The sequence below is a fragment of the Corylus avellana genome, chromosome 8, assembly GCF_965113065.1.
Source record: "Corylus avellana chromosome 8, dhCorAvel1.hap1.2, whole genome shotgun sequence".
NCBI lineage: Eukaryota > Viridiplantae > Streptophyta > Magnoliopsida > Fagales > Betulaceae > Corylus > Corylus avellana.
In genome coordinates this window covers 22672708-22700500 of record NC_142497.1, presented here as the reverse complement: position 1 = coordinate 22700500, position 27793 = coordinate 22672708, and the positions used below count along the sequence as shown (strand labels likewise).

General features: G+C 37.0%; 4 protein-coding genes across 4 annotated transcripts; 2 read left to right on the top strand and 2 right to left on the bottom strand.

The window, feature by feature from the left end:
- Positions 1-761: 761 nt before the first annotated feature.
- LOC132164336 (O-Glycosyl hydrolases family 17 protein) lies at positions 762-9736 on the bottom strand. The gene is made up of 2 exons (XM_059574832.2): positions 9355-9736; positions 762-2250 (listed from the first exon to the last, which is right to left on the bottom strand). Exons 1-2 carry the CDS (start codon positions 9717-9719, stop codon positions 1140-1142), a joined length of 1476 nt encoding a protein of 491 aa, XP_059430815.2. The 5' UTR covers positions 9720-9736; the 3' UTR covers positions 762-1139.
- A 2909-nt stretch (positions 9737-12645) lies between these two features.
- Positions 12646-15574, bottom strand: LOC132164686 (Ribosomal protein S4 (RPS4A) family protein). Its single transcript, XM_059575231.2, has 5 exons — positions 15464-15574; positions 14677-14754; positions 14391-14571; positions 14041-14138; positions 12646-13264 (listed from the first exon to the last, which is right to left on the bottom strand). The coding sequence occupies exons 1-5, from the start codon at positions 15464-15466 to the stop codon at positions 12830-12832; spliced, it is 795 nt and encodes a 264-aa protein (XP_059431214.1). The 5' UTR covers positions 15467-15574; the 3' UTR covers positions 12646-12829.
- A 2433-nt stretch (positions 15575-18007) lies between these two features.
- Positions 18008-22180, top strand: LOC132162749 (mitochondrial import inner membrane translocase subunit TIM22-4). Its single transcript, XM_059572978.2, has 4 exons — positions 18008-18418; positions 18906-19096; positions 19196-19268; positions 21829-22180. Exons 1-4 carry the CDS (start codon positions 18256-18258, stop codon positions 21912-21914), a joined length of 513 nt encoding a protein of 170 aa, XP_059428961.1. The 5' UTR covers positions 18008-18255; the 3' UTR covers positions 21915-22180.
- A 571-nt stretch (positions 22181-22751) lies between these two features.
- LOC132164029 (cinnamoyl-CoA reductase CAD2-like) lies at positions 22752-26693 on the top strand. Its single transcript, XM_059574436.2, has 6 exons — positions 22752-22946; positions 23050-23222; positions 23495-23680; positions 23869-24031; positions 25234-25420; positions 26237-26693. Exons 1-6 carry the CDS (start codon positions 22829-22831, stop codon positions 26379-26381), a joined length of 972 nt encoding a protein of 323 aa, XP_059430419.1. The 5' UTR covers positions 22752-22828; the 3' UTR covers positions 26382-26693.
- Positions 26694-27793: the final 1100 nt, after the last annotated feature.

The window sequence follows — 27793 nt, the reverse complement described above, 5'->3', positions numbered from 1 at the left end:
CATTAAGTTATTTGGCATTAAGTTATTGGCTCACAGGTCAAGAGAAGGGCCGCCTAAGATGATTGTTTGAAAGGATAATTTAGAGGAGTATATGTCTGAAACAACACCTACAAGCTACTGTAGCAACAAGCAGCCCTTGAAAACTACATTAGGAATAGGAGAATTGATGGTGGTTGAACCGCAGCCGCTGAAGAGGAGCATCACTGTAGCGTTTGGTGATCAAGGTACCTATCGAAATTGGCTTAATGGACATCACATCTAGATCTGCAATTGAATTTCGGCCTCTTCATAGGCAAAAAGAGAATACCATCTATGGAGATCCAGTGGCAAATGAGAGGAGAAGCTGAAGATCCTATGCATCAATGGTGGCGACAATGGAGCGGGGGTAGACGCCGAAAGCAATGTAGGCCGGTGAATCTAAGGGGTGTGGTCTAGGCAATGGAGGGAAGGGAGGTGTGGTAGATTTGGCTTTTGAGTTGTAGACCAATAAATAAATAAATAAAGGAAAATGAAAAGGAAGGGAGAGGAAGAGGGAGGAGCTGACTCAACTCCTCCTCCCCGGTCAATACTCACAAGAGGAAGTCAAGATAGAGAGGACGAAGAAAGACAAGGTCTATGAAGAAGAAGAGAGCTATAACCTAAATTTAAAGTATCAAGGAATTTGGATCATTAAACCATCCAAAAAAGAAACATCAACAATAGAAAATTAATTTTACAATGATCAAACCACAATATATCAATGGCTTGTGAGGAATGTGGGACGCCATCTTCAACTACATCTGCAATGATCATATAAATGCCTTCAATAATGTGTTCTTAATCTACTAGTCATATCAGGTTCCACTAGTTTTGAAGAGCATGAATGCGTGCTTCAGTTTGAATGGCATAAAAAGGAGACATGTCTATGGCCAATCATCAAAGACCATGATTCTAAATTTCAAGAAACAGCTATCTCATTCTAACTAGGAGAAATTTGTCGATCACAAAAGTTTGAGATGAACAATCAGGAAACATGAATGGACCCTGAAGTCACAGAAGAAATCTTAGGAATAAGCATAACCTTGTCCAATGACAAGTGACCACAACATTATATCTGAGGAGACAGAGAGCAGCAAAAATTCCCCCCACATATCTATTGACTATGTAAATCTGAGCAAAAATACTGAAGTAGCTATTAGCCAGGTTGTCCAGTGGAAAAAAAAGGAACCATGAAGTGAATCTGATTGTGAAGTGCGAAGTTCAACTGAAAATCTGCAATGATCAACCGATGGATCAACAGTTGTGATTAAACCCAAACTTCCAAAATCACAGCTGTCTGCCCTTTGATCATGCTGCTGATAATAGCTATTAAACGCATATGATATATTCCCGGGCCAGCTAATATTAGAACAAGACCCAGCAGGGGAGAGAGCTGTGCAATCAGCAACCGAACATGCTTCTAACGCACGTGCCGTTGCATTAGACAAGTCTTTATTATTGTTCACAACGCACCACTTGGATGGAAGATACTCCACATTTTGAGCATTCACAAGGTTTTTTGAACCCAAGCCAAAATCAACTGGATACTTGGCTTGGCCATCAAAAGTAAAAATACCCCAATGTCTCTCAAAATTTCCAGCGGTTATGCTTCTTTGATCCTCATCTAAAAGGCTAAATATGTATGTTTCAATTGGTGGATTCCGAGGCCTAAGTGGGGTACCCAATTTGCTATGAAGATGGTTCATCAGGCCTTTCATGAAGGTCTCTGCAACGGATGGGGTCGCATTGGTTGCTCCATCCGTAGGCCAACCAATCTGTGCCACAACAATATCCATGTTGGGAAATCCTACTGTTGATAATGCACTAACTACGGTATCATAGCTCAAGTCAAAGCTGTTTTTGTATGTTCTGTGGCTGTCATTATGAGGGTGAGCAGTTTCTTTGAAGAGAGAAAAGTTGAGGGAAATGTTCTTGTTTTGGTGGAGAGTTATAAATGGAGAGATGGTCACAAAGAATGGTGAGCTATGCTTGCTAAGAAATGTGAGGAGTTGGATCATGGTTTTGTTGAGGTCAGACCTGAAGTGTCCTTTTGAGGGCAGGCTGGATTCTGACTGGAAGGTATCGTAACTGCAAGGGACTACAACCTTCAATTTACTTTCCAAGTTTGCTCTGATCAAAGCTTCCTGGATTTTTGTGGCTGCTCCAATTACAAAGGGATGGAACTGCTCACCGTAACTTTGGAGAAATGGCTCATCTCCAACAGCAACATACCTGTAGATAATCTGGTTAGTAGTATACATAGAATGAAGTCACACCCCTAAGGATAAGCAAAATCAATTTGGCTTTTGATTAGCCTAACAAAGGAAATAATTGAAGTTACCGGGTTCATATAAGATCTCAAATTGGTCCCATTCAAGATGATGTTAATTAGATTATATACACAGTATGAATAGGAACATTCAATTTAATAGGACAATCAAAAAGGACCTTAATAGTTTGTCCTTTACTTGCATTGCCGACGGAGCATGCAACACACAGAGAGAGATGCGTCTCTCTATCCCATCTTGAAGCTTGCTCCCCTAATAAACACCAACTGACTCATTTAAATTTGTGTCTTGTCTGGAGCTGATACCATCCAGTCCTGTCCTAAGTAGTTTGCTAGAAGCTCATTCTTATAACACATTTCTTGTAAAATAATTGTCCACCAAGATGATAGTGACAAAAAGAGGAGCACAAATGCAAAATCATCATGGAATCATAATTCCAACATGAATCACAACCAAATCAACGTAAAACCCATTCACAAAAAGAGTGAGGTGCAGAAACTTGGGCATAAGTTGTGAGTTGGTTTTCCAATGCAATCAATCTTAAAGCTTCATTACACAGAGGAAAGCTCGTGTCTTAAAAAGATAAGAGTTCCACAGGACCAAACTAACTTTGCAAAGGGCCAGCACACAAAGCATGGCAACATGGTTTAATCTGCCACAACACCAAGCATAAACTTTCATCAATTATTTCTAAATGGCACAGCTCCCGAAGTCACAAACAGCTTTGTGCACCTAACATGCAAATACCAAAACCCAGCATTTTCATGCTCCAGCATGCAAAAGACAGAAACTGTTTTACTAAATACCCTCTGCCAATATAGCTGACCATTACAAAAGAACAAGGACCCCTATCTACCAATGCATTCATTGTAAATCTAACTAGAAAATTTTCACACAACAGTGTCCAGCTATCTAAGCATCTTTTTTCCATTTCAAATGCAGTAAATGAGGGCAAAGTACCACGTGAATGCAACTTCGCATTAAAAATTTGAATGTCCTCTCCTTGTATTGTCCCTCATTCACTCAACATAAGCCCTAGCACGTCCTTTGCTTCATTCTAAACAGATCAATGCAACAAGAAGGTAGATACTGCTGAATTCTGCATCTGCACATCACCCTCAAAGAAATTGCCGGAATGTATCATACTTTCACAAAACAGGTTCACCTAAAATAGTAACTGAACTAGAACTCGGAATGACAATTTGCAGGCACGTACAGATTTTCTAGTTGGGTTCCATACTTCTCAACCTCACAATGTTGTGATCCATATAGTTTGCTTGCAAATTGCAATGTCTAAAATATAACCAAAATTAATACCAAATTAGGCTAACTCATAGACTGCTTTGCAAATTCAATGGCGTGATAAAAATTCTAATTGCTAACCATTCGATTATCAAAAGAAAAGTACCAAATTGGTAGCTTCAATTATTTGGTCATTTACTTTTCTTTTCAGATGACACTGTATATCACTCAAGCCATCGACTAGGGTAATAGCGTGACGAAAGGTGCTTTAAGTTCATCAACCATTTCATCTGCAACAACTACGTCAATGTGAACTTTAACTTCCACGGTCTCTTTTTAATCAACCAAGAGACAGAACCAATGGATCGATCCACATTTTCCACCCCATAACCACAAATGGATTAGCACCGGTTTGTCCAAGAAACTAAACAAAAAACAAAGCAACCATGAACAGTGATACATTAACTCAAAAGATGACAATCCCAAGTCATCAAAAATGATGAACAAATAGATACTAAAGTACATGTGCAATCAGAAAAACAAGCAAACAAAAGAAAACCCAGATATCCATGTTGAAAGAAAGCAAAGAAAATTGCTTTTGGCGGAATGAATTCTCAGCTTCGTTCTCATTGTATATATAGGCAAAGAGTTACAATTGTAATCAAGTTTGACAAACCCAAACTTGATACAAACTAGGAGACCTAATTCAATACAAATAAGTAAAACAAATACAACTAGAACACTAAAGAGAAGAGATAAGAACAACTATAAGGATAATACTAAAAGATAAGAACAACTATAAAACAGACTCTATTGGTTCCTTAACAGCCCCCCTCAAACGAATGGGAGGGGGAGTAACCATGAGTTTGTCTCTGAGGAAAATAAATCGAGAGGAGGTAAGGCCCTTTGTAAAGATATCAGCACATTGATCTTGAGTTGGGATGTAGCTAGCACAAAGATCTTTGTGAAGAATTTTCTCACGGATGAAGTGGTAGTCAACTTCTATATGCTTGGTACGAGCATGGTAGATGGGATTAGAAGCTAAAGCAATAGCTCCTATGTTATCACACCAGAGTACAGGAGGATCATGGAGAGAAACTTGCAATTCTTTGAGTAGCATTCGAAGCCATGAGAGTTCAGCAGCTGTAATGGCCATTGCACGATATTCAGCCTCGGTGCTAGATCTCGAGACAACAGGCTGCTTCTTGGCATGCCAAGATACTAAGTTGGAGCCGAAGAAAACACAATACCCTGTAGTGGATCTGCGATCAAGAGGATCCCCTGCCCAGTCAGAGTCACAGTATGCCTGAAGTTGAAGAGGACCTGAAGTGAAGTGAAGGCCATGATCTGGTGTGCCTTTGAGATACCTTAGAACTCTTTTAGCAGCCTTCATATGTTCTGTAGTTGGACAATGGAGAAATTGACACAATTGATTGACAGTGTAGGCTATGTCAGGTCTTGTGAGTGTGCAGTATTGTAGAGCTCCAATGATATGACGATAGGTTGTGGGATCTGGTAGAGTATCACCATCAAGCTTGGTGAGCTTCTTGCCTGAAGTGCAGGGTGCGGCATAGGGCTTTGCTCCAAGCATTTGCACACGATCAAGTAAATCAATAATGTATTTACCTTGATTTAGATGCAAGCCAGTTTTGTCACGAAGGACATGGATGCCTAGGAAGTATGAAAGGCAACCAAGATCTTTCAACTTAAATTCCATTTGAAGGCCGTGGATGAGAGTCTCCATGATAGATGAATCTGTACCTGTTACTATGATATCATCAACATATATCAGTATGTAAATATGAACAGAGCCTTGATGAAGCATAAAAAGAGAGGTATCTACTAAGGATCCAACAAAACCAAGATGGAGAAGAGCTTGTGACAATCTATGAAACCAAGCTCGTGGGGCTTGCTTTAGACCATAGAGGGCCTTTTTGAGCTTACAAACATGATCTGGAAAAGCTGCATCAACAAAACCAGTAGGCTGCTCCATGAGGACTTCTTCATTCAAGTAACCATGAAGGAAGGCATTAGAGACATCCAATTGCTTGAGGGGCCAATTGTAGTGGATTGCTAAGGATAGTAGGATCCGTATAGTGGCTGGTTTTATAACTGGACTGAAGGTTTCAGTGTAGTCAATACCATCTCTTTGTTGGAAACCCTTAGCCACTAGTCTTGCCTTGTATCTTTCAATAGTGCCATCTGATTTTTCCTTTAGCCGAAAAACCCACTTATTCTTGATGATGTTTCGATGTGAAGGTCTAGGGCAGAGAGACCAAGTACCATTGTCAACTAAAGCTTGAAGTTCACTTTCCATTGCAGCAAACCATTTAGGGTTAGAAACAGCCTGAGCAAATGTGGTAGGGATAGAAGGCAAGTGTGTAGCATGAAAGGATTTTAGTGGATGCTTGGTTGATTTTAAGGATAGGAATAGCTGATAGTTGGGAAAAGACTTAGGTTTGGAGTTTCCAGTCATAGATCTTGTGACAATATGAGGAGAGGCTGGTTCAGTAGGTGCAGGCAAAAGCTGAAGTAAGGATTGATCTAGGTGGGGGATAGGATCAGGGGTAGGTGGTAGTAATTCGGCAGTAGGGGTAGTCAGGGGAGTGTTTAGAATAGGTACTTGTGCTGGGGAAGGCAAGGTGATTGGGGGTGAGGTCTGAACAGTATTAGAGTCAGAATTATTCATAGAGTAAAAATGAGAATGATCAAGAACAATACCTGTAGGGGAAGGATCTGATCCGTTAGGGGATGAAGATGCTGCTCTATTCTGTGCAGGGAACACCAATTCATCAAAAATAACATGTCTAGAGACATATACACGATTGGAGATGGGATCAAGGCACTTGTAACCCTTTTGGTGGGTACAATATCCAAGGAAGATGCATTGTTTGCTTCTGAATTCCAATTTGTGTTTGGCATAGGGTCTTAAGAGAGGATAACAAGCACAACCAAAAGTTTTTAAAAAGGTGTAGTCTGGCTCCTTATTGTAGAGTTTGGTGAAAGGACTTGAATTTTGGAGAGTAGGGGTAGGCAATCTATTGATGAGATACACGGCAGTACTGACAGCTTCAACCCAGTATTTAGAAGAAAGGTGGGATTGAGCTAGGAGACTAAGACCAGATTCAATGATATGCCTATGTTTTCTTTCTGAAACTCCATTTTGTTGAGATGTATGTGGACATGTGACTCGATGAAGAACACCATGTGTTGACAGAAATTTAGTAAAGTTATGAGAGGTGTATTCACCACCCCCATCTGTTTGAAGTTGTTTAATTTTAAGGGAAAATAAATTTTCTATCAAGCACTTGAATTTAACAAAGGTTTCAAAAACATCTGATTTGAGTTTTAGAGGAAATAGCCAGGTGTATCTAGAGAAATCATCAATAAAGATAACATAACATTTGCTTCCATTGATTGAAGATAAAGGAGAAATCCATACATCACTATGAATAAGCTCCAATGGAGCAGTGGTAATACGACTTGACTCAATAAAGGGTAATTTTTTTTGCTCTTTCCTAATTGACATGAAACACAAATAGATTGACTCGACTTAACTGAAGACACAGGAAGGTAGTAGTTGTGAAGCAGATGCTGCAAGATTTGATGACTTGGATGCCCTAAGCGGTTGTGCCAAACTGAAGAAGACACCCTGATCCCAATTTGCGCAGTAAATGCTCTGACTTTATTTTTGGTGAAGTGTTGTAGCCTTAATGGGTAGAGACCATCTTCACTTGCCCCTTGTAGGAGGATCTTCCCTGTGAGGTTGTCCTTAATCAAGAAATAGGTATCAGTTAGTTTAAAATGACAATTATTGTCACGACAAAATTTATTTATTGAAAGTAAATTTGTTGTAGCATCAGGACAATGTAAGATATTTTTAAGATGTAGGAGTTGATTTGAGCGAAGAAAAGAGGAAGAGCCAGTGTGGGAGATACCAAGTCCATTACCATTACCTACTGCTACTGTCTCATTACCCTGATATGGTTGCTGCAGAGTTAGATTTTCCAAGTCATTAGTGATGTGAGTATTGGCTCCACTGTCAGCAAGCCATTCATCTTCATCTTGTAGATCGTTGGATTGGGAAACCATTGCAGCAAGTTCAGATGGTGGATGTCGTCCTTGGAATGAATAATCCATGCGATGAAAGCAGTCCAATGCTTGATGATTGGAGCGGCCACATATCTGACAAAGAGGTTTGTTAGATGAGAGGATGCCAGGTTGAGAATTTCTCCTTGTAGTGTAGTTATTTCTCCTTGGAGTGTAGTTGTTGGGAGAATTGCTTCTTGGAGTGTAGTTGCTAGTGCTTCCAGTAATAGTTTTTCCTTGGGAGAAAGCAGGGGTTGGGAGTATACCAGGAGATCCGTTGAAAGTCTTCTTTGAGGGATAGGAATTTCTGTAATTGGAGAAATGTTTCCTTTGGTTGTTGAATCTCTGTTTGTAACCTGGCTTCTGAGCAGTCATGGCAAAGGATTGTGGTTCATCAATGGCAGCCTGATGTTCAATGAGTTGCTCGTGTCCAAGTAATTCAGACTGAAATTCTTCAAGAGACATAGTGGTATTCTTTGTTATCATGGAGTAGGTCATGACAAAAGAATTGTAGGTGGAGCTTAATCCACCAATGATGTAGGATACAAGGTCATCATCGGTGATGGGGCTGCCGGCGATAGCTAGCTGGTCAGCCAAGGATTTTGCACTTCGAATAAAGGTAACACATGGATTATTACCTTGTCTGAGAGTCTGAAGTTGGCGTCTCAATTGAGTGACGTGAGACCTTGATGGAGAAGCATAACGAGTGGCAAGGGTTTTCCATACTTGATTGGAGGTTTTACACCCATAAATAGTAGGCACAAGTGGAGCAGTTAAGGTTGCAATGAACCAACTGAGAATACATTGGTCTTTCTTTTCCCAAAGAATATATTCTGGATTTGGGACATCAGGAGTAGTTTTGTCCGGAGAAGATGGAATAAGCTTTGGTGGGCATGGCTCAGAGCCATCAACAATGCCCATCAAGCCGTTAGTTTTGAGGATGGGCTTAAATTGAAATACCCATCCGAGATAATTGCTGTCATCGAGCTTGGATTGACAGAGATGCGCAATGTTTGGCATTGTGAAGGATAGAGCAGCGTCGCTGGATTGCGTCATGAGTGCAGTATCAAGGACACAGCAAGGAGATGCGGCTATGGTCTAGTGCGGCAAGGAGAAGAACAGCAATGAGGCTGTAATTTGGTGCAGCAAGAAGAAAGAAAGTAGGTGCGGCAATCTGGTGCAGTGCGGCAATGTTGGTGCAGTACAGCAGGTGCGGCAAGAGAAAAGGTGATCTGAGGGCAGCAAGAAGAGCTGCGAATTTGCCTGGAGAAGAAGCTGATTCCGTTGAAGAAGGCCCACAAATTTGAGAGGGTCAAGGATCTTATTGAGAGGGGTATGAACCGTAAGGCTCTGATACCATGAAAGAAAGCAAAGAAAATTGCTTTTGGCGGAATGAATTCTCAGCTTCGTTCTCATTGTATATATAGGCAAAGAGTTACAATTGTAATCAAGTTTGACAAACCCAAACTTGATACAAACTAGGAGACCTAATTCAATACAAATAAGTAAAACAAATACAACTAGAACACTAAAGAGAAGAGATAAGAACAACTATAAGGATAATACTAAAAGATAAGAACAACTATAAAACAGACTCTATTGGTTCCTTAACACATGTTACATAACAGGAAAAACAAATCATGACCCGGAAATCTAACTGGGAAAATCTAATTAAACCCATTAAGCAAAAAATAAAATAAAATAAGCAGAAACATACTCAATTCGAACTCCACTGCCTCCATTGGAGAAGTAGCGGGTGACATTATCGTGTACCCAACTCTCCGCAGCCTTTTTGGAAGAGTTCAAGCTTCTGAGCATACTATTTGGAATGCCCACAATGACGCCGATGTTGGACCCGGAGAGCGCTTGGAGAACAAGTGGGTCGGCATCAAAGAGCTTCACTTTGGTGATGTTATTGGACTTCAAGAGCTCCACCACCTCGGGCGGTGGGAGAGGGTGCGAGGCGGCGGTGCCCCAGTTCACGCCTACGGCTCGGACCCCTGAGGCCAGGACCAAGATGGCGAAGAAGAAAAGGAAGATGATTGGGCAAAGATTCGGAGGCATTTGGTGAGAGTTTGCCATGGGCTGGTTGGAGTAAGAGTCAGTGAGAGAGTGTCTTGGGGGTTTTGGTTTGAATAACCAAAAACAAAGAAAGCAAAGCTGACGTGGAACCACTGTTTTTTCGTTTTGTTTCAAACTTCTTGGAGCCTACCTGATTAAGAATATTTTTAACGGGGAATGTTAGTGCCAAAATTGGGAAACGGGTTGTTATTTAAAATTTGTAAATAATGTGCCATTATATTACGAGTAATGCCACCCACTCTCATTAGTAGTGTAATTAAAATTGCTATTAAATTTTGATCTAATAGTGATTTCAAAAGTGAGATAGAATTATAATATGTACCGTCCCTAAGGGGTAGCTCAATCGACTGTGAATCACGCCTCATAAAGCAAAGGTCACTAGTTCGAATACTCCTCTCCTTTTGTATGAACATGTCAAAAAAAAAAAATTATAATATGTACCATTATTAAAAAAAAAAAAAAAAGGCTAATTAACATGTTGCATTAATAAAGTAAGAGAAAAGTGGAATAAAAATATGGTGTGTAATTGTTACGAGGATCTTAGAGGCTGTTATGCAATTTTCTAGGTAGTAAATATGATATCTAATTTGCACGAACTTTTAATTAAACTATTAATATTATTTTCTTACTATATAATTTAATAAATTAATAAAAAAATATAGAGCTGGTATATACTGAGATATAATAATATGAATCATGTTAAGAACTTGAATGTGGATTTATTAAAAACAAATCTAAAATATGGTTGGTGGCATGTGTTGACTTTGTCACACCAATTATTCAAAGGTTGGTAGAGAGATAGAGAAAAAACCTCATTTAAATTAACAATTTTATTTACCTATCAAAAAGAAAAAAAACAATTTTATTTATTTTTCTAGCTTCAAATTAATTTCATTTGGTAAAGAGGTCAAATTAATTTCATTTGGTTTTACAAGTCTTGCACAAGCATAAGCTTACGATTTTTCTCACAATCAGTACATTCTAAAGCTATTAGCCTATTGCTTAGAGCACAACTGAAAGATGCTAATAATTAATCGGACAAAATTTTCCTTCAAACCAAATGGAAGAAAAATGCATTTTGGAGTCAGAGGAGATTCCTCCAATTAGAGGAAAGATTTGTCTTAATCATAATTATTAAGTATTGATAGCCGCTTGGGCTTCATGTCTCCTCCTCCTTGCCTCTTGAATTATGGACAACTTGAGACCCCTTGGCTTTGGGAAGAGACGCTCATGGCTTTCAACCCTCGCTCTTTAATGAAAACATTAGCAAATTATTGTCAAACTGCATCTTAGGGTGCGTTTGTTAAAGGATTTTGGTATGATACTATAGCAAAAATTGATTGAATAAAAAAAAGTAATAACATTTTTTTAAAAAAATAAAAAATGAAAAAGTAAAAATCTTTGGTATGGAAAATTAAAAAAAAATTTGTTTCGTAATTATTTTTTTATTTGAATAATAAAAAAAAGTGATTAATATGAGGTAAAAAAGTAAAAGAATATTAGAAGAATGAAAAAGTGAAATGAATATTAACGAATCAAAATCATTTAGCGAACAGGGCCTTATGGTGTCATTGGCCTTTATTAAGTGGGTCTTGGCATCATTGAAACCTGCATGCTACCACTCAATGGATTTTAGCAAACCAAAAGTCAGGTAAAGGAAGCACAGTTATAGAAACTATGGGGCTCCCCTAATTTCTTAGTAACAGCATAACAACAATAAGACAGTTATCAATCCCAAATTATAGCAATATGATGCCAATATCAAGTATTTAAGCTCAAACTTCAAAGACAGTTTTGCTACAAGGATATCTTTTTAGACAAGGATTTTTTTGCATTCGATGGGGTTCAACAATACTAATTGTCGTCTTACATTTGGGCTTTTTTTCAAAGGCATTTTGGATGATTTTCTTTTTATAGCAATTCCAATCGACCCTTAAAATTATTATTATTAGTTCTTTTAACTAGTGATGATCCAAAAGTAAAGTTGGGATTATCACATCAGTATTATAAAATAATTATAGAATTAAAATATAATTTATAGCATTTCTCTTTCTCATAACTACTCATACAAGCTCCAATTTCATTAATGGGTAGAGAAACTCACCAGAACTAAGCAAACTCTACTTTTTAAGTTTTTACAAAGGGTTAAATACCAAATACCCCCCGGGGTTTGGTAACTTTATTTTTATTTCCTTAGGGTTTCATTTTTATCACAGGACCCCTTTGGGGTTTTAATAAAGGACCAAGTTAGTCCATCCGTTAGTTGACCGTTAAGACTGACACGTTGACTAATCAGATGTTGACACGTGACACCTATTTAATTTTTAAAAAAAAAATTTTAAAAAAAGGAAAAAAATTGGGGGTGGCTTGGCCATTTGGGGGCAGCTCGGCCACCCCCTTTGGCCATGGGGGTCCAAAGGCCACCCCCAAATTTTTTTTTTCTTTTTTTTTTTTTAAGTACATTATTTTTTAATTAAAAAAAAATTAAATATGTGCCACCTGTTAACATTTGATTGGTCCACGTGTCAGTCCTAACGGTAAAAATGAAACCCCAGAAGATAAATATAAAGTTACCAATCCCGGGAAGGGTATTTAGTATTTAACCCTTTTACAAATTGTTTTTCCACTTTCCAATTAACAAAGCCAACGCCATTAACGGTTAATGCAGGTGGTATTAGGTACAAACTGAGCACACTGAATATTAAACAGTACTCCCAAAACCTATAGAGATTAGGCCAAAATTAAATTACAACGATATCCTTAGCCTTTCAGGCTGTGAGTACACAGACGACAGCAGTTGTCCATGTCTCCATCAAAGAGAATGCCACACAAATGTGAACCAGCAAAATTCTATATATAGAGATTGCCTTCAACAAAATCTGCCAAAGGGAAACTTTAAAATTCACATCACATAAACAGAGTAAGCTCATCAAACTGGTTTGATATTACTCATTATAGTGCAAACAGAATTAAACAACAGTATTGAAACTCATTCGCCATCCGAAAAACCAGTACTACATATTTAAACCAAAACATGAATCCTCAAATTGCAAAAAATAAACTTCATCTAGGTAATCTTCTAAAGCCATAACTAATACACAATACTGGTTTTAAGCAGCTGTGAGTGGTTGGCCTTGGTTCCTCTTCCTTGCCTCTTCAATGATGGTCAGTTTGATACCCTTGCCCTTGGGCAGAGAGACCCATGGCTTAGTACCCTTGCCAATGGTGTAAACATTTCCAAGACGGGTTGCAAACTCATGACCAGTGGCATCCTGGATGTGAACAGTCTCGAATGTTCCCTTATGCTTTTCCCTGTTCTTAATGACTCCAACACGGCCTCTGTTTCTACCACCAGTCACCATGACAACATTCCCAACATCAAACTTAATGAAATCAGTGATCTTGTTGGTCTCTAAATCCAGCTTGATGGTGTCATGAGCCTTGATAAGTGGGTCTGGGTAGCGGATAGTTCGCCCATCGTGGGTGTTGAGATAGGGAATTCCCTTCTGCCCAAACTGCACAGACCGGACCTTGCAAAGCTTGAACTGCAAGAGAAATTAGAAGATAGGATCATAAGTTAACTGTTTTTATGCGTAAGCAAGTCAAATAACTAGGCCCAAAAAAGTCTCATTGAAACCCACATGCTTCCACTCCCTAGATATTAGGGAACCAAAGTCAAGTAATAGCTTGTTTGGAATTGTCTTAAAGAGCTTAAAAAGTAATAATAGTACCTACAAAGTTATACCAAACAAAAAGCTGGTCTATTTGGTAAAAAAACTCCACTTTTGAGAAAAGCTTAAAATGAAGCTTTTTCTAAAAAGCTTTTTTTTGGCTTTAAAAGTTACATATCCAAATGCAATCTCAAACATGCTCTAAATACAAAAATAAAAACTAAGGGGCTCTCCTATAGGATTCAGCAATATTAACAGTGGTATTACATAAGGAATTTCCATCCAAAGGCATTTTTTGACTGATTTATTTTTCATGTATCATAAGTTCACTCTAAACACATTTTTTATAAGTAATTGTTTGTCCTCAAGCAGGGAAATTGAATGAGAGATTCAAACTAGTGACTTCCACTTTATGAGGCATGATCCCTAGTTGATTAAGCTACCCCTTAAAGACCACTGTAAAATGCATTTTAGAAGGATCATATAGATGGTACCCTTCGTAATCAAATTGAATTGTGCTAGTGAATATGTTTTAACATCATTATTCTTGTAGTTGCAGATATGGAAACATTGTCTCAAGGAATATAGTTTGATACTACTCCCATCAAGCGAGAAAGTGATGGAGTAATCAAGTAGTTTGGGCAACCAACCTTTGCCTCTTCATCCCTAATTGAGTGGAGACGGAAACGACCCTTGGTATCATAGAGGAGACGGAAGTTCTCATTTGTTTTTGGAATTGATACCACATCTGAAAAAGAAAAAAGATTAAGGTTCAAATTTCAAAAAGTTTCCAAAAACCAACTATATAACAGAAATCAATTTTAAGCAGAAGAAACAAGAAAACAACAAGACTCAACTTCTTTTTTTATACAAGTAAATATCGACATGATTTATTGTAGCTACCTTAAAAGCTCAGTACCTCACAACCGCCAGTGGGTAAAACTTTATTGCTATTAATAATGCAACCAACTTGTAGCAAATTAGTCAAAAGTGTACATACCCATGAAGCCTGCAGGGTAGGTCTTGTCAGTCCTAACCTTCCCATCAACCAAAACATGTCGCTGCATCAGAATGGCAATGACCTCACGGTATGTGAGGGCATACTTCAACCTGTTCCGCAAAATAAGGATTAATGGCAAGCACTCCCTGGATTTGTGGGGGCCAGATGATGGCTTAGGAGCCTGCATTGAGAATTAGAAAACATCATACACCACTGGGAGGAAGACCAAAAAACAAAGGAAACAAAGTTCCAAATATTGAAAAGTTATGCAGAACATTTCACTCACAAATGCGCCCCCAAGTTTGTCAAGCATCCAATGTTTTGGAGCATTGAGCCTCTTGAGATGTTTCTTCAAGCCCCTAGCCTGTAATGTAACATAGTAAACCAAAGCTCAGAACCAGAAGGATCCAAAATAAAGGGTCAAAAACGCATAATAGTACACATACAACACTGCAATTTACAAGCAAAACTTCAACTAAAAAATCAAAAGCAAGACACCATGCATGATCAAAATCATTCTCTCTTTTTCCTGATAAGTATAATTAAAACCATTTTCTCTCTACCCATAACCTTGTACGGTTTCCTGAATAATACAATTTTCATATACAAACCGAAAACACACTTTCAGTTGGACTAATAACAAGCATCCCCACAAAAAAATAAGAATATCCTCCCCAGAACCATGACAGTTTGTTACTTCCAGATCCGAATGCACCAAAGCATAAAAATGCCAACTTGACCAACTAATAAATCAGTATATACATATATAGCCTTTATGTATAACAATCTATTCAATTTCTTTCAAAAGAAGTACCATGAAACAGTTTTAGCACCAAAATGGAATGCAAAACCCACATATTGTGGAATTTTTAAGCTAAACCAATCAGCAGAAGGCAAAACCCAGAACTCGTAATCCAACAATAACATCATCGCAAACCCCAAAAGCTCAAATTGATCATCGTACAGAGATAATGAAATAAAATTATGCTTTACATGTAAAAGTATATTCACCAAGCAGATCCAAATATTCTAATCCATGTGAAGATTATGGAGAACATAGTGAGAAGACGAACCATCTTGGAGTCGTCGGAACGTAGATCTCTGGGCCGACGGCGTAGATGGTCCTCACTCGGCTAAACTGCAAAAAGCAAGGGCAAACATAAACCCTAGCGAGCTATCTATATATATATACGTGCTCAAACCTGGTGCAGCGGCGCTAATTCTTCATATGCGATTTTTTTTTTTTTTTTTTTTTTTTGAGGAAATATATGTGATAATTACAGAAATGCCGTTATGAGGCTTCCTACGGCGTCGTTTAGGATAAAACAGTGTAGTTGTCCCTCCGTTACAAATTTCCGGGCATTTTTAACGGAAAATGTTTGTTTGGCGACCTTTTAAGTAGTAGAGGCGATCCATGTCGTCCCAATAACTTCCACTAGAAATAGTTTCATCGATGGAATTTCCATTTTTCTATAGGACAAACGTTAAATTATATTAGAATAATTTCTTCCGACCTAATTTACTACGTGTCTTTTAAGCACGTGAGAAATAGTTTTTTTTTTTTTCTTAATAATGGATTATCCAATTGCCATATCAATTATTAAATAAGATAATAATGTAATATGTAGCAATACTCATTAAAAAATTATGTGTTTCTTATATATTAAAAGAGACATGACAATTTTATGCATTGAGTTAGAGAAAAATTCTCAAATTCAATTTGGAATAAAACTATGTCCAAATAAAATATAAAATAAGTCCATGTGATTGCACTCATTTACAATTAGCTCTTTGTAGTATAACAATGAGATGAAAACTCCTCGTAGTAAGCAAAAATAAAAAAAGCAAATATGTCCTTAATATCAACTCTTTTTCAAGTTTGATCCGGCTTACATGGGTATGCTGTAGTTTAATCAACGGTTAAAATTGAATTTTAAAATTGATTTTCTTTTATAAGCTTTTAATAGAAGAGAGAAAAATGAAAAGAGATTTTGAGAAATTCAATCTTAACCGTTGATTAAACTGCAGCATACATGTTGTTATTAAAATATCAACAAAATCGTTAATGTGTCATGTCAAATCCAATCATATTATGACATGTCATATTATCTAAATAAATAAATTAAAATTGTAAAAAACTAAAAAAAAATAACTTGAGTGGAGTCACCAAAACAACTAGGCGCGGCACAAACCACCTCTATGTTCCGTCAACAATATCATTTTTTTTCCAATATTTTGTTAATCCCGACAAAAACTATTGTCCATGAACAAAAGTAACCATAGGCCAAAGTATTGTGGCATATGGATTGTGATTACTGTAATATACCTTGGATATTGCAGAGCCTATAAAAGAATTTACATTAGATTCTTTAAAATTGTTATGAAATTTGGAAGAACAACCTCACTTTTTATATTTTGAAAAACCGCTATATCAGCTTAATTTTTTTTTTTTTTTAAAAAAAATTAGCGGTGATTTAACATGATATTATAGCATATCTCTTGAGTTTGAACCCTAATTATACAACTCACCTTTAAATATTCAACATGTTGCCATCGCTGATTGAGGGTAAGTTTGAGTCCACATGTGAAGAAAAGTATTAAAGTATAAACAAATTGATTAAATTAACTATTTCCTATCAATATAAACTGTTCAGATAAATGGTAATTTAACACACTAACAAAATGAAGAAAACATAACTTGGAGTCTACAGGGCCATTGGTGATACTGACATTAGTCAATATGTCTAATGCCATGAAAAAATTGATTACAAAAAATGTACATAAATTACACGGTTCAATCTATAACATACATTTACATGTAAAAAGCATTAGATATTACATTTTTCTCTTGTTGCTTGAGTGTTTACATTACAAATGCCTAAATTTATAGGTGAAGTGAGATAAATAAAGACAAGTGATGTTTAGGGGCGGTATTGATTAATTTGGAGATGACATTAGGAAATGGAGGTGTTTGTTCACCCTAAACAATTAAAGGGGGTGAATTGTCAAATAGGCCTTGTTTGTTAAACAATATGGCTTTTCCAAGGCATTGTTCATAATAAAATAATAATAATAATAATAATTGATGTAAAAAAGTAAAAAAAAAAATGGTATTGAAAAGTGATTTTTTTTTTTGTTTTACAGTGATTTTTTTTTATTTATTTGAATAGTAGTAAAAAGTAAATAATATAAAAAGTGAGAATGTTTTTATATTGATTTTTTTGAAAAAAATGAGATAAATAGTGTTTAGTGGAATGTATTTGGTGGTGTTTAGTGAATATGTTGTAACAAAATAAAAATATTGTCAAAAACAAAAAAAGTGACATGTATTTTTTACTATATATTTCTTTTTTTTTAATAACTTAAAAAACTTTTTTTTTTCTTTTTTTTTTTTGTCCACACAAAAGATGAAGGGGGATTCGAACTACTAATCTCCGTTTCATGAGCAGTCGACTGAATCCTTGGGGACAAAAAAAAAAAATAAAAAAACCTCACTTTTAAAAATTCATTTGTATGAATTTTTCGACCCCATTTATGTAACATTCTCATCCCCAACAAACACTTGCGACAAGCCGTGACTTGAGCATACCGCGATATCGGGCAACATCGCACACGCATAATTCTTGCATCCCAAGATTCCAAAGGGCCAACGTTAGTGCCAACTAGGTATTTTCCCTCGGGTGGACTCAATGAGCTTCATAAAGAGCTTCATAGACTCACTTCTGTGTACTTCACTGGCGGCGAGGCCACAAAGCCTCCGTGACTCATCATCTTCACCACCGCTCCTCTCGCGCGCGCGCGCACGCTCAAACTCACGCATTTTTATTGGTATGCCAGTTTCCCGCTTCCGATTCGATCTACTTCCATGGCTTCTGGTACGGGAAATGAATCTACGAGCGGTTCCTCGAGCCCAAAAGAAGCAGAGAGGCCTCCGATTGAGCCCATAAGATTGCCCACGGTCGAGGAAATACGCGGCCAAGATATTTGGAACAATTGCGCTGTGCGCAGTGTTGTCAGCGGAGTAATGGGTTAGAACAAACCACCCTTCAGTCGTTTTTTTTTTGTCCCACATGTTTCTTTTTCCAATTTTCATTTTTAGCCTGTTTGGTTGCAGAGAAAATGTGGGAAAACCTTTTTTTTTTTTTTTTGTTAATTCGGTTGGTTTAGGTTGTTACGGTATTTTGGGGCGGGAAAGTTTTCCCTTTACCCACATTTTCCTGCAACCAAACCAATAGATATTAGGCATTTTGTTGATAATGCTGAAGTGATTCCCCCCTCCCCCCCCAATCCTCCCTTCAACAGGAAGAAACGGTAAACTTGAAGTCTTATATTCCCAAGAGAATGGACAAAACTCTATTTTAACTAAGCCAAAGTATCTTAACTTACTGTTTCACTGTCTTTGAAAGCAATCAGATGAATCTCCTCTATTTGTTAGGTTTGTGGCTTCATCTAGGGGTTGGGGGTTAGAGCACATTGACTAATTTGTTTTCTATTGTGTTGTGGAAATGTTTCTAGGAGGTGGCCTTGGGCTGTTCATGGGTTTGTTTCTAGGGGCATTGGACAACCCTATAATGCAAGAGGAAATGACTGGTAAGCAGCAGTTCATTTATCAAGCAAAGCAGATGGGGCGGAGGAGCTGGAGTTCCTGCAAAGCATTTGCAGTCATGGGCTTGGTTTTTTCAGCAGCTGAATGTGTTGTTGAGAAGGTACTGTTGCATATCTAAAACAAAAGGATATGGTTCTGTCCTACCTATTCGGTTCAATATATCTTTGCATCAAAAATGATTCTTGATTATTGTTTTCAGGCACGGGCAAAACATGATATGACAAATACAGTTGTTGCTGGGTGTGTAACTGGAGGTACACTATCAGCAAAAGGTAACCCCTTTCTCAATCACATGAGCATTCTTTCTATGTACGAGTGCATAACAACTGGTGACTTGCAGTTAGAGAAGAGTACATTTTAGACATCATCTTTGAGTCCTATACTTGAGTTGACCTTATTAAAGTCAAAGGCCTTTTGTATTTCAGATTACCACCATATCATTCTGTTTTCTTCATAGTTTCAACTTTAAGTTTATAGCATATATGGATTGAATTACAATGGTCATGGGTTCAGCTGCTTATATGATTTTTGCATTTTTCAAGATAGACAAGGGGTCACTGTTGAGTGGCTTAAGCAAAATAATGGTGGGTTGCTCTAATTAGCATTTTGCTCACTCATCTCGTGGAAAGCCTAAACTTACCTGCCAATTTTCATGTAATGACATTTAGTCCAGGGGCTTGGCCGTGTAAGGAGTCTTATTTGAGCACGGAAATTAGGATCCTGTCACTTTGACTCTCATGCCTATATAGTATCTTTATCGTCGAACCTAAGTCATTATCTAGCTATATCTGGGTACTATTATTTTTCTTTGAAAACATTGGGTTCTATAAGGTTATATGATCTATTGTTAAAGAGCTTATTTCAAGGAAACTAGTCTATTTGAGCACAAGTGTGGGAAGCTTTGCGTTGAATATAATCATATTTTGATTAGTTGTCAATTGCAAAGCAGATGAGATTTTGATCTGCCCTCTTTTTGAGGTTTATTGAGTGGTCCAAACTGAGAAGCAGGAATTTGGAAGGCTGGTGGATAAATATTTTAGTTTGTCGAAGAGGAAGTTCTGGAAGGTGACTCCTCTTTGCTTATGAGCAGTATAGTTACGAAGAATCTAGGCTTTTAAGAGAGGTGGGCTACTATTAGGAGATTAATGCAAACAGAATCTATTGAGAAAGATCTTTGTGATTTCTAGTTTTCTAGATGAGTTTGGAGGAATTCACTTTATTATGAAGAGTGTTTTTCCCTGTTCTTGACTATATTAATTAATCCTTAAATAATCTCTTTTTTAATAATATTTAAAACTAAAAAGAGAAAAAAAGAAAAAGAAAAGAGTACAGAATGGCGTTAGAATAGAGCTTTCTGGAACACTGTCATGGAAAACAACTGATTGGGTGATGCATGTGTACAACAACAGAGGTGATTGTGAATGCGATGAATTTAATGACGGGGTGGTGAATGTAATGAAATTGGACATAATGTGAAAAAAATAGTAATTGTAAATAGTTTTCCCCCATTTTCTAGATAGTGATAGACTATAAAAACTTTTCTTTGTTTTGCCGGAGTTTCAAAATCTTCATTTATTAGGTTGATTAAGTTGAGTTATACAGATGTATGGATGGGGAAGACAAAGGGAATGCTCTTTCCAACAGCTTTAACTAAAGTTTAGTAGCTTTGCAGATACATTTACAAGACATGTATGCCATAACGTACTTTAACAAATACCCCTGGAGATGCCTACTTCTGGACCCGATTGTGTGGGTCCTCCTGAAATATTGGGAAACTGCTTAGTTTGGGCTTAACTGTTAAGCTTCACATTAACCTCGGGAAGCTGTGCCTTTGAATATATAAACTTTCTTGTAAAAGCTGGGAAAGGATTCATTATTGGGAAACTGCTTAGTTTGGGCTTTAACTGTTAAGCTTCACATCAACCTCGGGAAGCTGTGCCTTTGAATATATAAACCTTCTTGTAAAAGCTGGGAAAGGCTTCATTATTGGGAAACTGCTTAGTTTGGGCTTAACTGTTATGCTTCACATCAACCTCAGGAAAGCTGTGCCTTTGAATATATGAACTTTCTTGTAAAAGCTGGGAAAGGATTCATTAGCAACCAACTAATTCATTGATTAGTCACTGTAGGCTGACCTTATGTGGCTTATTTTTCATTTGGACTCATTTACGGTAGGATTTAGCACTGATTTAGCTTAGGCGCCGTAAAAAAAAAATGATAAAAATTATAGGAATTTTTTAATGGTTCAAATTTAATTTCAAATTTTTATGGAAAATAGAGAGAATGAAATTAAATTTGAATCGCTAAAAAAACTACAGGAAATCTTCAGTAGTTTTTTTTAAGCACCTAAGCCAAATCCTTTACCGTATTAGCCATTATAGGTAAATTCTTTTTTTAGTTACTATTTCTGGAGACAAACGCCATTGGAGTCCGTCATTTAGATTTGGATTCCTTACAAGATTTTGATTCCTTACAATCTCTTGCCCAAAGAAGAGGGGAGCAGGAAAAATTTTAGGGGTCTGTGAGAGGAGGGGGCTTTTTCGGCTGGAGGTCCCCTCTAACAGTCCCTTGCCCAATAAGAAGGGGCAAGGGTAATAACAGGGATCCTGATCCCCTTCATTTTACTCTCTCAAAGGAGTGTGGAGTGGGTTTCTTGTACTTTGGATTGAGGTTGGATTCTTTAGTAGATCCTCTTATCATGCCTACATGCAATGCACTTTAGCAGTTCTTTTACTGTATTTTGTTGCTTATCATGATTTTTTTTTTTCCTCTGGTTCTGCTCTTTTACTTCCCATGTAATATTTTACCCATCTTCTGTTGCGTGGTTCTTAGGTGGTCCGAAAGCAGCGTGTGCTGGTTGTGCTGGTTTTGCAGCGTTTTCAGTCCTGATAGAGAAGTTTCTGGATAGACATGATTGATTTAGTGCTGTGCCTGCCCCAATTTTGGCAAGCATTAGTTATTAAGAGAAGAGATAGCTCCTTTACAATTTCACGATATCTTATTTTGAACCTCACTTGATTATAAATTATCCCCATTGAGGAAGGATGCTTTAGCAAAAATTCAAGTTTTAAGATTTTGTACTATTTCTGTATTTGTTTCATGATAGTTACATTTGCGGATGTATTCTTCAATCTGAGGAAAGTTTCGTGGATTATTTGATACCATACATGGTGTGTTTTGTGGATGTGTTCTTCAATCTCAGGACAGTTTGGGTATGCAAGTTAAATGTGTTTTTGGGAGTATTTTTAATTTGAAAACGTATTCTCATGTGATGTAAAGGAGCATTATGTGTTGAGGAATGTTAGGCTTACAAATAAGTTTTACAAAAAAAAAAAACTTTTACAACACGATTAGAAATGTGATTTATTCAGCTTTTGAGAAACTCAATCATATTGTGCCATATTATGTAGCATAAAATTTGTTTGTAAGCTTAGCATTTTTCTTCTGTATTTTGAGTTGTATGTTTAATGTATTTGTCTTATAACACAATGACGATGAAAAGAGTCGGTTGCAACTCATGTTAAAAATTACATTTTTATCTTACATTATTGATGTAGTAATTCCAATTAACTCTTTGATTCGTTTAAAAGATATGGCTTCTTTGCTGTTTAAATAAATACAATACACAACTGTTTAAATTTAATTTTAAGTTTTTTTTTAAACAACGATTAACCAAAGCAAATTTTTTTCTCGACTTTATAAAAATAAAAATGTAGTATAATTTTCTCCTTATAGTTAATATGAGACGATTATCTTGCCACGTAGCTAAAATCCGAACCCAGCCCAAGGTAAAGAGTTCCACACTTCAGTGATCGGAGAGAGTAACTGTTGGATGGCGAAGGAGGGTGAGGTGGTGTGCGTCACCGGAGGCAGCGGCTGCATTGGATCCTGGCTCGTCCGTCTCCTTCTCGACCGTGGCTACACCGTCCACGCCACCGTCCAAGATCTCAGTTAGTTCACACTCTTTATCTTTCGTTTCAAAAAATGGCGCTTACTCTTGCATTTATCTACCGAAATGCCATCTCCCCGCTTAAATTCGTTCCCTATTTGCAGAGGACGAGAGTGAAACGAAGCATCTAGAAGCCCTAGAAGGCGCTGAGACTCGCCTCCGTCTCTTCCAGATCGATCTCCTTGACTACGGCTCCATCGTCTCCGCCGTCAATGGATGCGCTGGAGTCTTCCACGTCGCCTCTCCCAACATCGTCCATCAAGTCCCGGATCCCCAGGTTTTTTTTGTTTTTTGTTTTTTTTGTTTTTTTTTTTTTTTTTAATAACGTTGGATAACTTTACTCAGATTAATTACTCCTACGGTACCTGAGTCCTGACCCCATCCGCCAGAATTAGTTACCAAATAACCAGGATCTTTCACCCCTGGTCCAGTTTATCCTCGGAGGCTTTTTATTTGTTTAATTTTCACACAATAACTTGAAATTATATATATACACGTTATGATTTAACCATTATTCCAACAAAATATGTAAATTGATGCCTTTTGTAGAAGCAACTTCTGGACCCGGCGATCAAGGGAACTATAAATGTTCTGACGGCGGCGAAGGAAACTGGGGTGAGCCGTGTAGTGGTGACATCATCGTTGATGGCCATTACTACGAGCTCTAATTTGCCAGACGACATTGTCGAGGCTGAGGATTGCTGGACCGACATCGAGGACTGCAAGAAGAAGGGAGTGAGTGCCCCTATCGTATTATATGCAAAATGCACGTCCATTTGTGTAGCTTTTGAGCAATTTGAGTATAATTGTGTTACTCCCGATCGGGTTATCAGGCATTGCATTGATGTGGACTGAATGTTTGAATCATGAATGGGATGTTTCAAACGCTAATGACAATTTTGTTTGTTTGTTTTGTGGTGTAGTTATGGTATCCTGTTTCTAAAACACTAGCTGAGAAAGCGGCTTGGGATTTTTCTAAAGAGAAGGGTTTGGATGTGGTGGTGGTGAACCCTGGGATGGTGTTGGGTCCTGTTATTCCTCCCAGACTCAACGCAAGCATGTTATTGTTCTGTAACCTTTTCCAGGGTAGTGCTCTATTTGTTCAATGTGGCTTTTTAGTTCAGTATATTGTTATGGTACTCATGTTTCTAACTTCTACTTGAATTACCAATCTAGAACTCAAAGGGCCAAAGGGGTGTGTGTTAGGCTTGCTCAGAAGTTACAACTTTGTTACTTGGAAGATTTTGTTGTGACCGGTGTAATTATAAGTTTTCTTCATTTTATATTACACATAAAATCATGGGTCCTTTTGATAACGTTATTTTGGATTTGCTTTTTGTTAACAAATAACTTCGGCTACAGAACACTCACAAAACTACTTTCACTTTTATATCACATCAGAATACTTTTTAAATAAAAAAGAAAAAATCAACGTCTAAAAAGTTTTATCAAACAAACCCCATCTTTCTCTTTACTTTGGTCAAGTTTCCATATGATTAACGCTCGAGTGGAAGAAGGAATAGAAACCAAGTGGCTGCCTTAAATAAATGTTTCAGAATTTGACATTGTAAAAGTTAAGTTTGTTAACATTCTTCAAAACAAGTAATCATGGTTTCCTTGGAGGAGATTAAGTATTTTTTCTTTAATATTCTGTATTTTGGACAGCTTCTTTTTTATCACTAGTGATGATTAGTTATCATGATTTTCTTATTTTGTTTTCTCCTAGCTAGATGTGTTTTTCTTGTGTACTTTGTGTACCTGGGGTGCCCAACACTTTTAATGATAATTCTATTACTTATAAAAAAATATTCATTTAATACGCTTAATATGATGATATTTAGCGTCATATACGTGGGTAGTCCCAAGCTTGGAAAAAGGGTCAGTCCTCACATTTTGCAGGTGTGCAGTGATATGCTGCTCTCTTGGCTACCGTAGGTCAGTCTTGAGAATTTATGACCATAAGGGTTACACTAAAGTTACTCCTTGGGTTGTCAAAAGCATGTTGCCCTTTGCTGTTCCCTGGGTTGGGAAGTAGCCATGCTAAAAACAAAAGATGCTAAAGACAATGCATGCCAAGTAATAAGCAACAGGCAAAATCACGGTAGTGTAAGCTTCCAACAAGTTTTGTTATTCTACCTTTATATAGAAGATGAGCCCTATCTGGGTCAATATTGTTGCGAGACCCCTGTCACACCTTTAACTGGATGTAGTCTGTGACTTTTTAAGTCATGTTTCTGATATTTAGAGTTAACAAAAGCACTAATGATGCTATTTTATCCTTGCTGCAGAATGCACTGAAGTACCTGATGACCTTTTTATGGGATATGTGCATTTTAAAGATGTAGCCCTAGCACATATCCTGGTGTATGAGAACAAATCAGCAACTGGAAGGCACTTGTGTGTTGAATCTATATCGAATTATAGTGAGTTTGTAGCAAAGATTGCTGAACTTTACCCCGCATATAAGGTGCCAAGGTAATAAATTTTACATCCTGCTACTGCAAATGGATTTAAAGCAGACACTCTATACACGTCTTGTATATAGACTTGACCATCTGATAACCAAAAAAACAGCATCAGAACCTTAAGTCCAGAAGATGGTGGAATTGGATTGCATTCCAAGGATAATTGTGATCTAGAGATTATAATGCTTAATGATGAAGAAGATATCTAACTACTGTTTGTCAAACGAGCTTTGTTAAGTTTAACATTGATAATGCATTCTCTGCTACAGGAAGTACATGGAAGTGTATCTTTTTTTATTTTTTTTATTTTTTTATTTTAACTATTTTTAGGAGGCCATAAATCAACCATGATTTTTTTTCCTTGGGTTCACCCCACCAAATCTCACTCTAATCCTGGGACGGATCAGGATTCTATCCATTTCATGATCAGGATTTTGTTTTGTTACATTTAATGGTGTACATGATACCACGTTATAAATTTTTAAATGATGTGGCAATATATCTATTATGTGGCATCATGTACATCGTTGAATGTAACAAAATAAAATTTTAATCATAAAATAGCTCTTCTCTATTTCACTTAAAATTGTTGAATTGGGCAGGGTTGGATATGCGACTTTTATTCTTGCCTCTTGATGATGTTCCATCTTTCACTGGCTAATTTAAGTTCTCTTTATACTGCCATGCATCATATGTCAGTTTTAGATTTTCCAGTCAAGAAAGTTATGGACACTTGAATATATCTGCTCTATGGAAATTTTAGAACTTAAATGCAATAGACGTTGTTGCATCAACTGCCGAAGTTATGATGTTCTTGTATATGTAGGTTGCTTAAGAATACCCAACCTGGGTCGTCGCCCTCAACACTTGGTTCCAAGAAGCTGATGGACTTGGGCTTACAATTCATTCCCGTGGAGCAAATTATCAAGGACGCTGTTGAGAGTTTAAAGAGCAAGGGATTTATTTCTTGACTGCGGCACGCCACTCCAGGTGTCAGTAAACACTTCGAAGGCACATCTAGCTGCAAGTCCTTGCGAACACTTGGGGACCCATCTATCTCGTGTCTGGTGAAATGGTAAGAACTTTTACTTTGTAGCATGGAACAGCTGCTAAGTAATTTTTATAGTAAAGACTAGTGAGCTTTGTAAGTCATACTTTTGACCAAACAATATATATGTATATTATGTTGTAAATAGGCTAAATGATAATGTAACCCTCTCTTTCATTGTGAAGTAGAGAAAGATTTATGGGTCTTGCTATTTAGTTTGTTTGGCGTTGATTGAGTTATGCTTATAAGGACGAGCGAGAGATGATAATGAGTTGGAAAGGTCAGCTAGGGGAGTCGTGACATTTTGGAAGTTGGCGTTGGAAAGGTCAGCTAGGGGAGTCGTGACATTTTGGAAGTTGGCTTAGTTATGTTTAATGTGGTGTCTTTGGAGAGAGTAGAATGCACAAAGTTTTGAAGATAGAGAGACTTCTTGGTAGAACTGAAAAAGATTATATTTAACTCCCTTTTTTACATGGACAACAACACATAATATTTTGCCCTTTTTTTTTTTTTTTTTTTTTTTTTTTTTATGTTTTGTATTTATTTTATTTTATTTTATTTATATTTCATGTGTACTATTGTTGTGCCTTTTTGTATTTTTCAGTGAGATTAAATTACGAATAAAAAAGACATTCAAAATGTTTTGCCTTTGATTTCAGATTTTAAAACATTTTACTGTTGTAATATTTTCCTATTTGGATGCAAACCTTTTAAAGCACTACGAGGTATGAGGTTTGAAAAGTATCTTAAAAGAATCCTGCGAATAAGAATACCCCAAGTTCTTTCTCTTTTGTACCACTTAATGCATTACAAATGTGGTTCTAATTTATATTTTTGAGGTAATTAATGTGTGTAAACCGGAGGTTGATCTCAGTTAAGCTCAGTGAATAAGATAACAACCATTTTATTCAAGATGTCTTATTGAAAGGAATATTATTTAGGCAATCACAAAGATCCTAAAATGAATTATTTTCCTAGAGTTGTAAAAGAATTATTGTGTAGCATTAATCACTCTTCACTATCCTTCTATTATTATATCTTTAGCCTTCTATTATTATATCTTTGGTGAGAATGAGATGGGATTTGAATTAGATATTGTAAATATAAAAAAAACTTTTTTTTTTGGTTTTTTATTTTTTTATTTTATTTTATTTTATTTTTTATTTTTTATGAGAAAGAGATACTAAAATTAAATTTGGATAATTGAAAAAGAGTAATGCTATATATTGGCCTTATTTGGAAAACAACACCGTTTCGACTGCACTGTGCAGAAAGGACGGTGACAACTTGCATCGGACTTTAATAGTCGTAAAAACTCTGCTGACTTGCCTTTTG

Excerpts from the sequence above, each read along its gene's own strand:
- LOC132164336 (XM_059574832.2), bottom strand. The coding sequence starts at position 9,719 with ATGGCAAACTCTCACCAAATGCCTCCGAATCTTTGCCCAATCATCTTC. Across the intron at positions 2,251-9,354 it reads GGCAGTGGAGTTCGAATTGA|GTATGTTGCTGTTGGAGATG; the intron begins GTATGTTTCTGC and ends GATTATCTACAG.
- LOC132164029 (XM_059574436.2), top strand. The coding sequence starts at position 22,829 with ATGGCGAAGGAGGGTGAGGTGGTGTGCGTCACCGGAGGCAGCGGCTGC. Across the intron at positions 22,947-23,049 it reads CGCCACCGTCCAAGATCTCA|AGGACGAGAGTGAAACGAAG; the intron begins GTTAGTTCACAC and ends CCCTATTTGCAG. Across the intron at positions 23,223-23,494 it reads ATCAAGTCCCGGATCCCCAG|AAGCAACTTCTGGACCCGGC; the intron begins GTTTTTTTTGTT and ends TGCCTTTTGTAG.
- LOC132164686 (XM_059575231.2), bottom strand. Across the intron at positions 14,572-14,676 it reads ACAAACTTGGGGGCGCATTT|GCTCCTAAGCCATCATCTGG; the intron begins GTGAGTGAAATG and ends TTCTCAATGCAG. Across the intron at positions 13,265-14,040 it reads TTAGGGATGAAGAGGCAAAG|TTCAAGCTTTGCAAGGTCCG; the intron begins GTTGGTTGCCCA and ends TTTCTCTTGCAG.
- LOC132162749 (XM_059572978.2), top strand. The coding sequence starts at position 18,256 with ATGGCTTCTGGTACGGGAAATGAATCTACGAGCGGTTCCTCGAGCCCA. Across the intron at positions 19,097-19,195 it reads CTGAATGTGTTGTTGAGAAG|GCACGGGCAAAACATGATAT; the intron begins GTACTGTTGCAT and ends TATTGTTTTCAG. Across the intron at positions 19,269-21,828 it reads AGGTACACTATCAGCAAAAG|GTGGTCCGAAAGCAGCGTGT; the intron begins GTAACCCCTTTC and ends CGTGGTTCTTAG.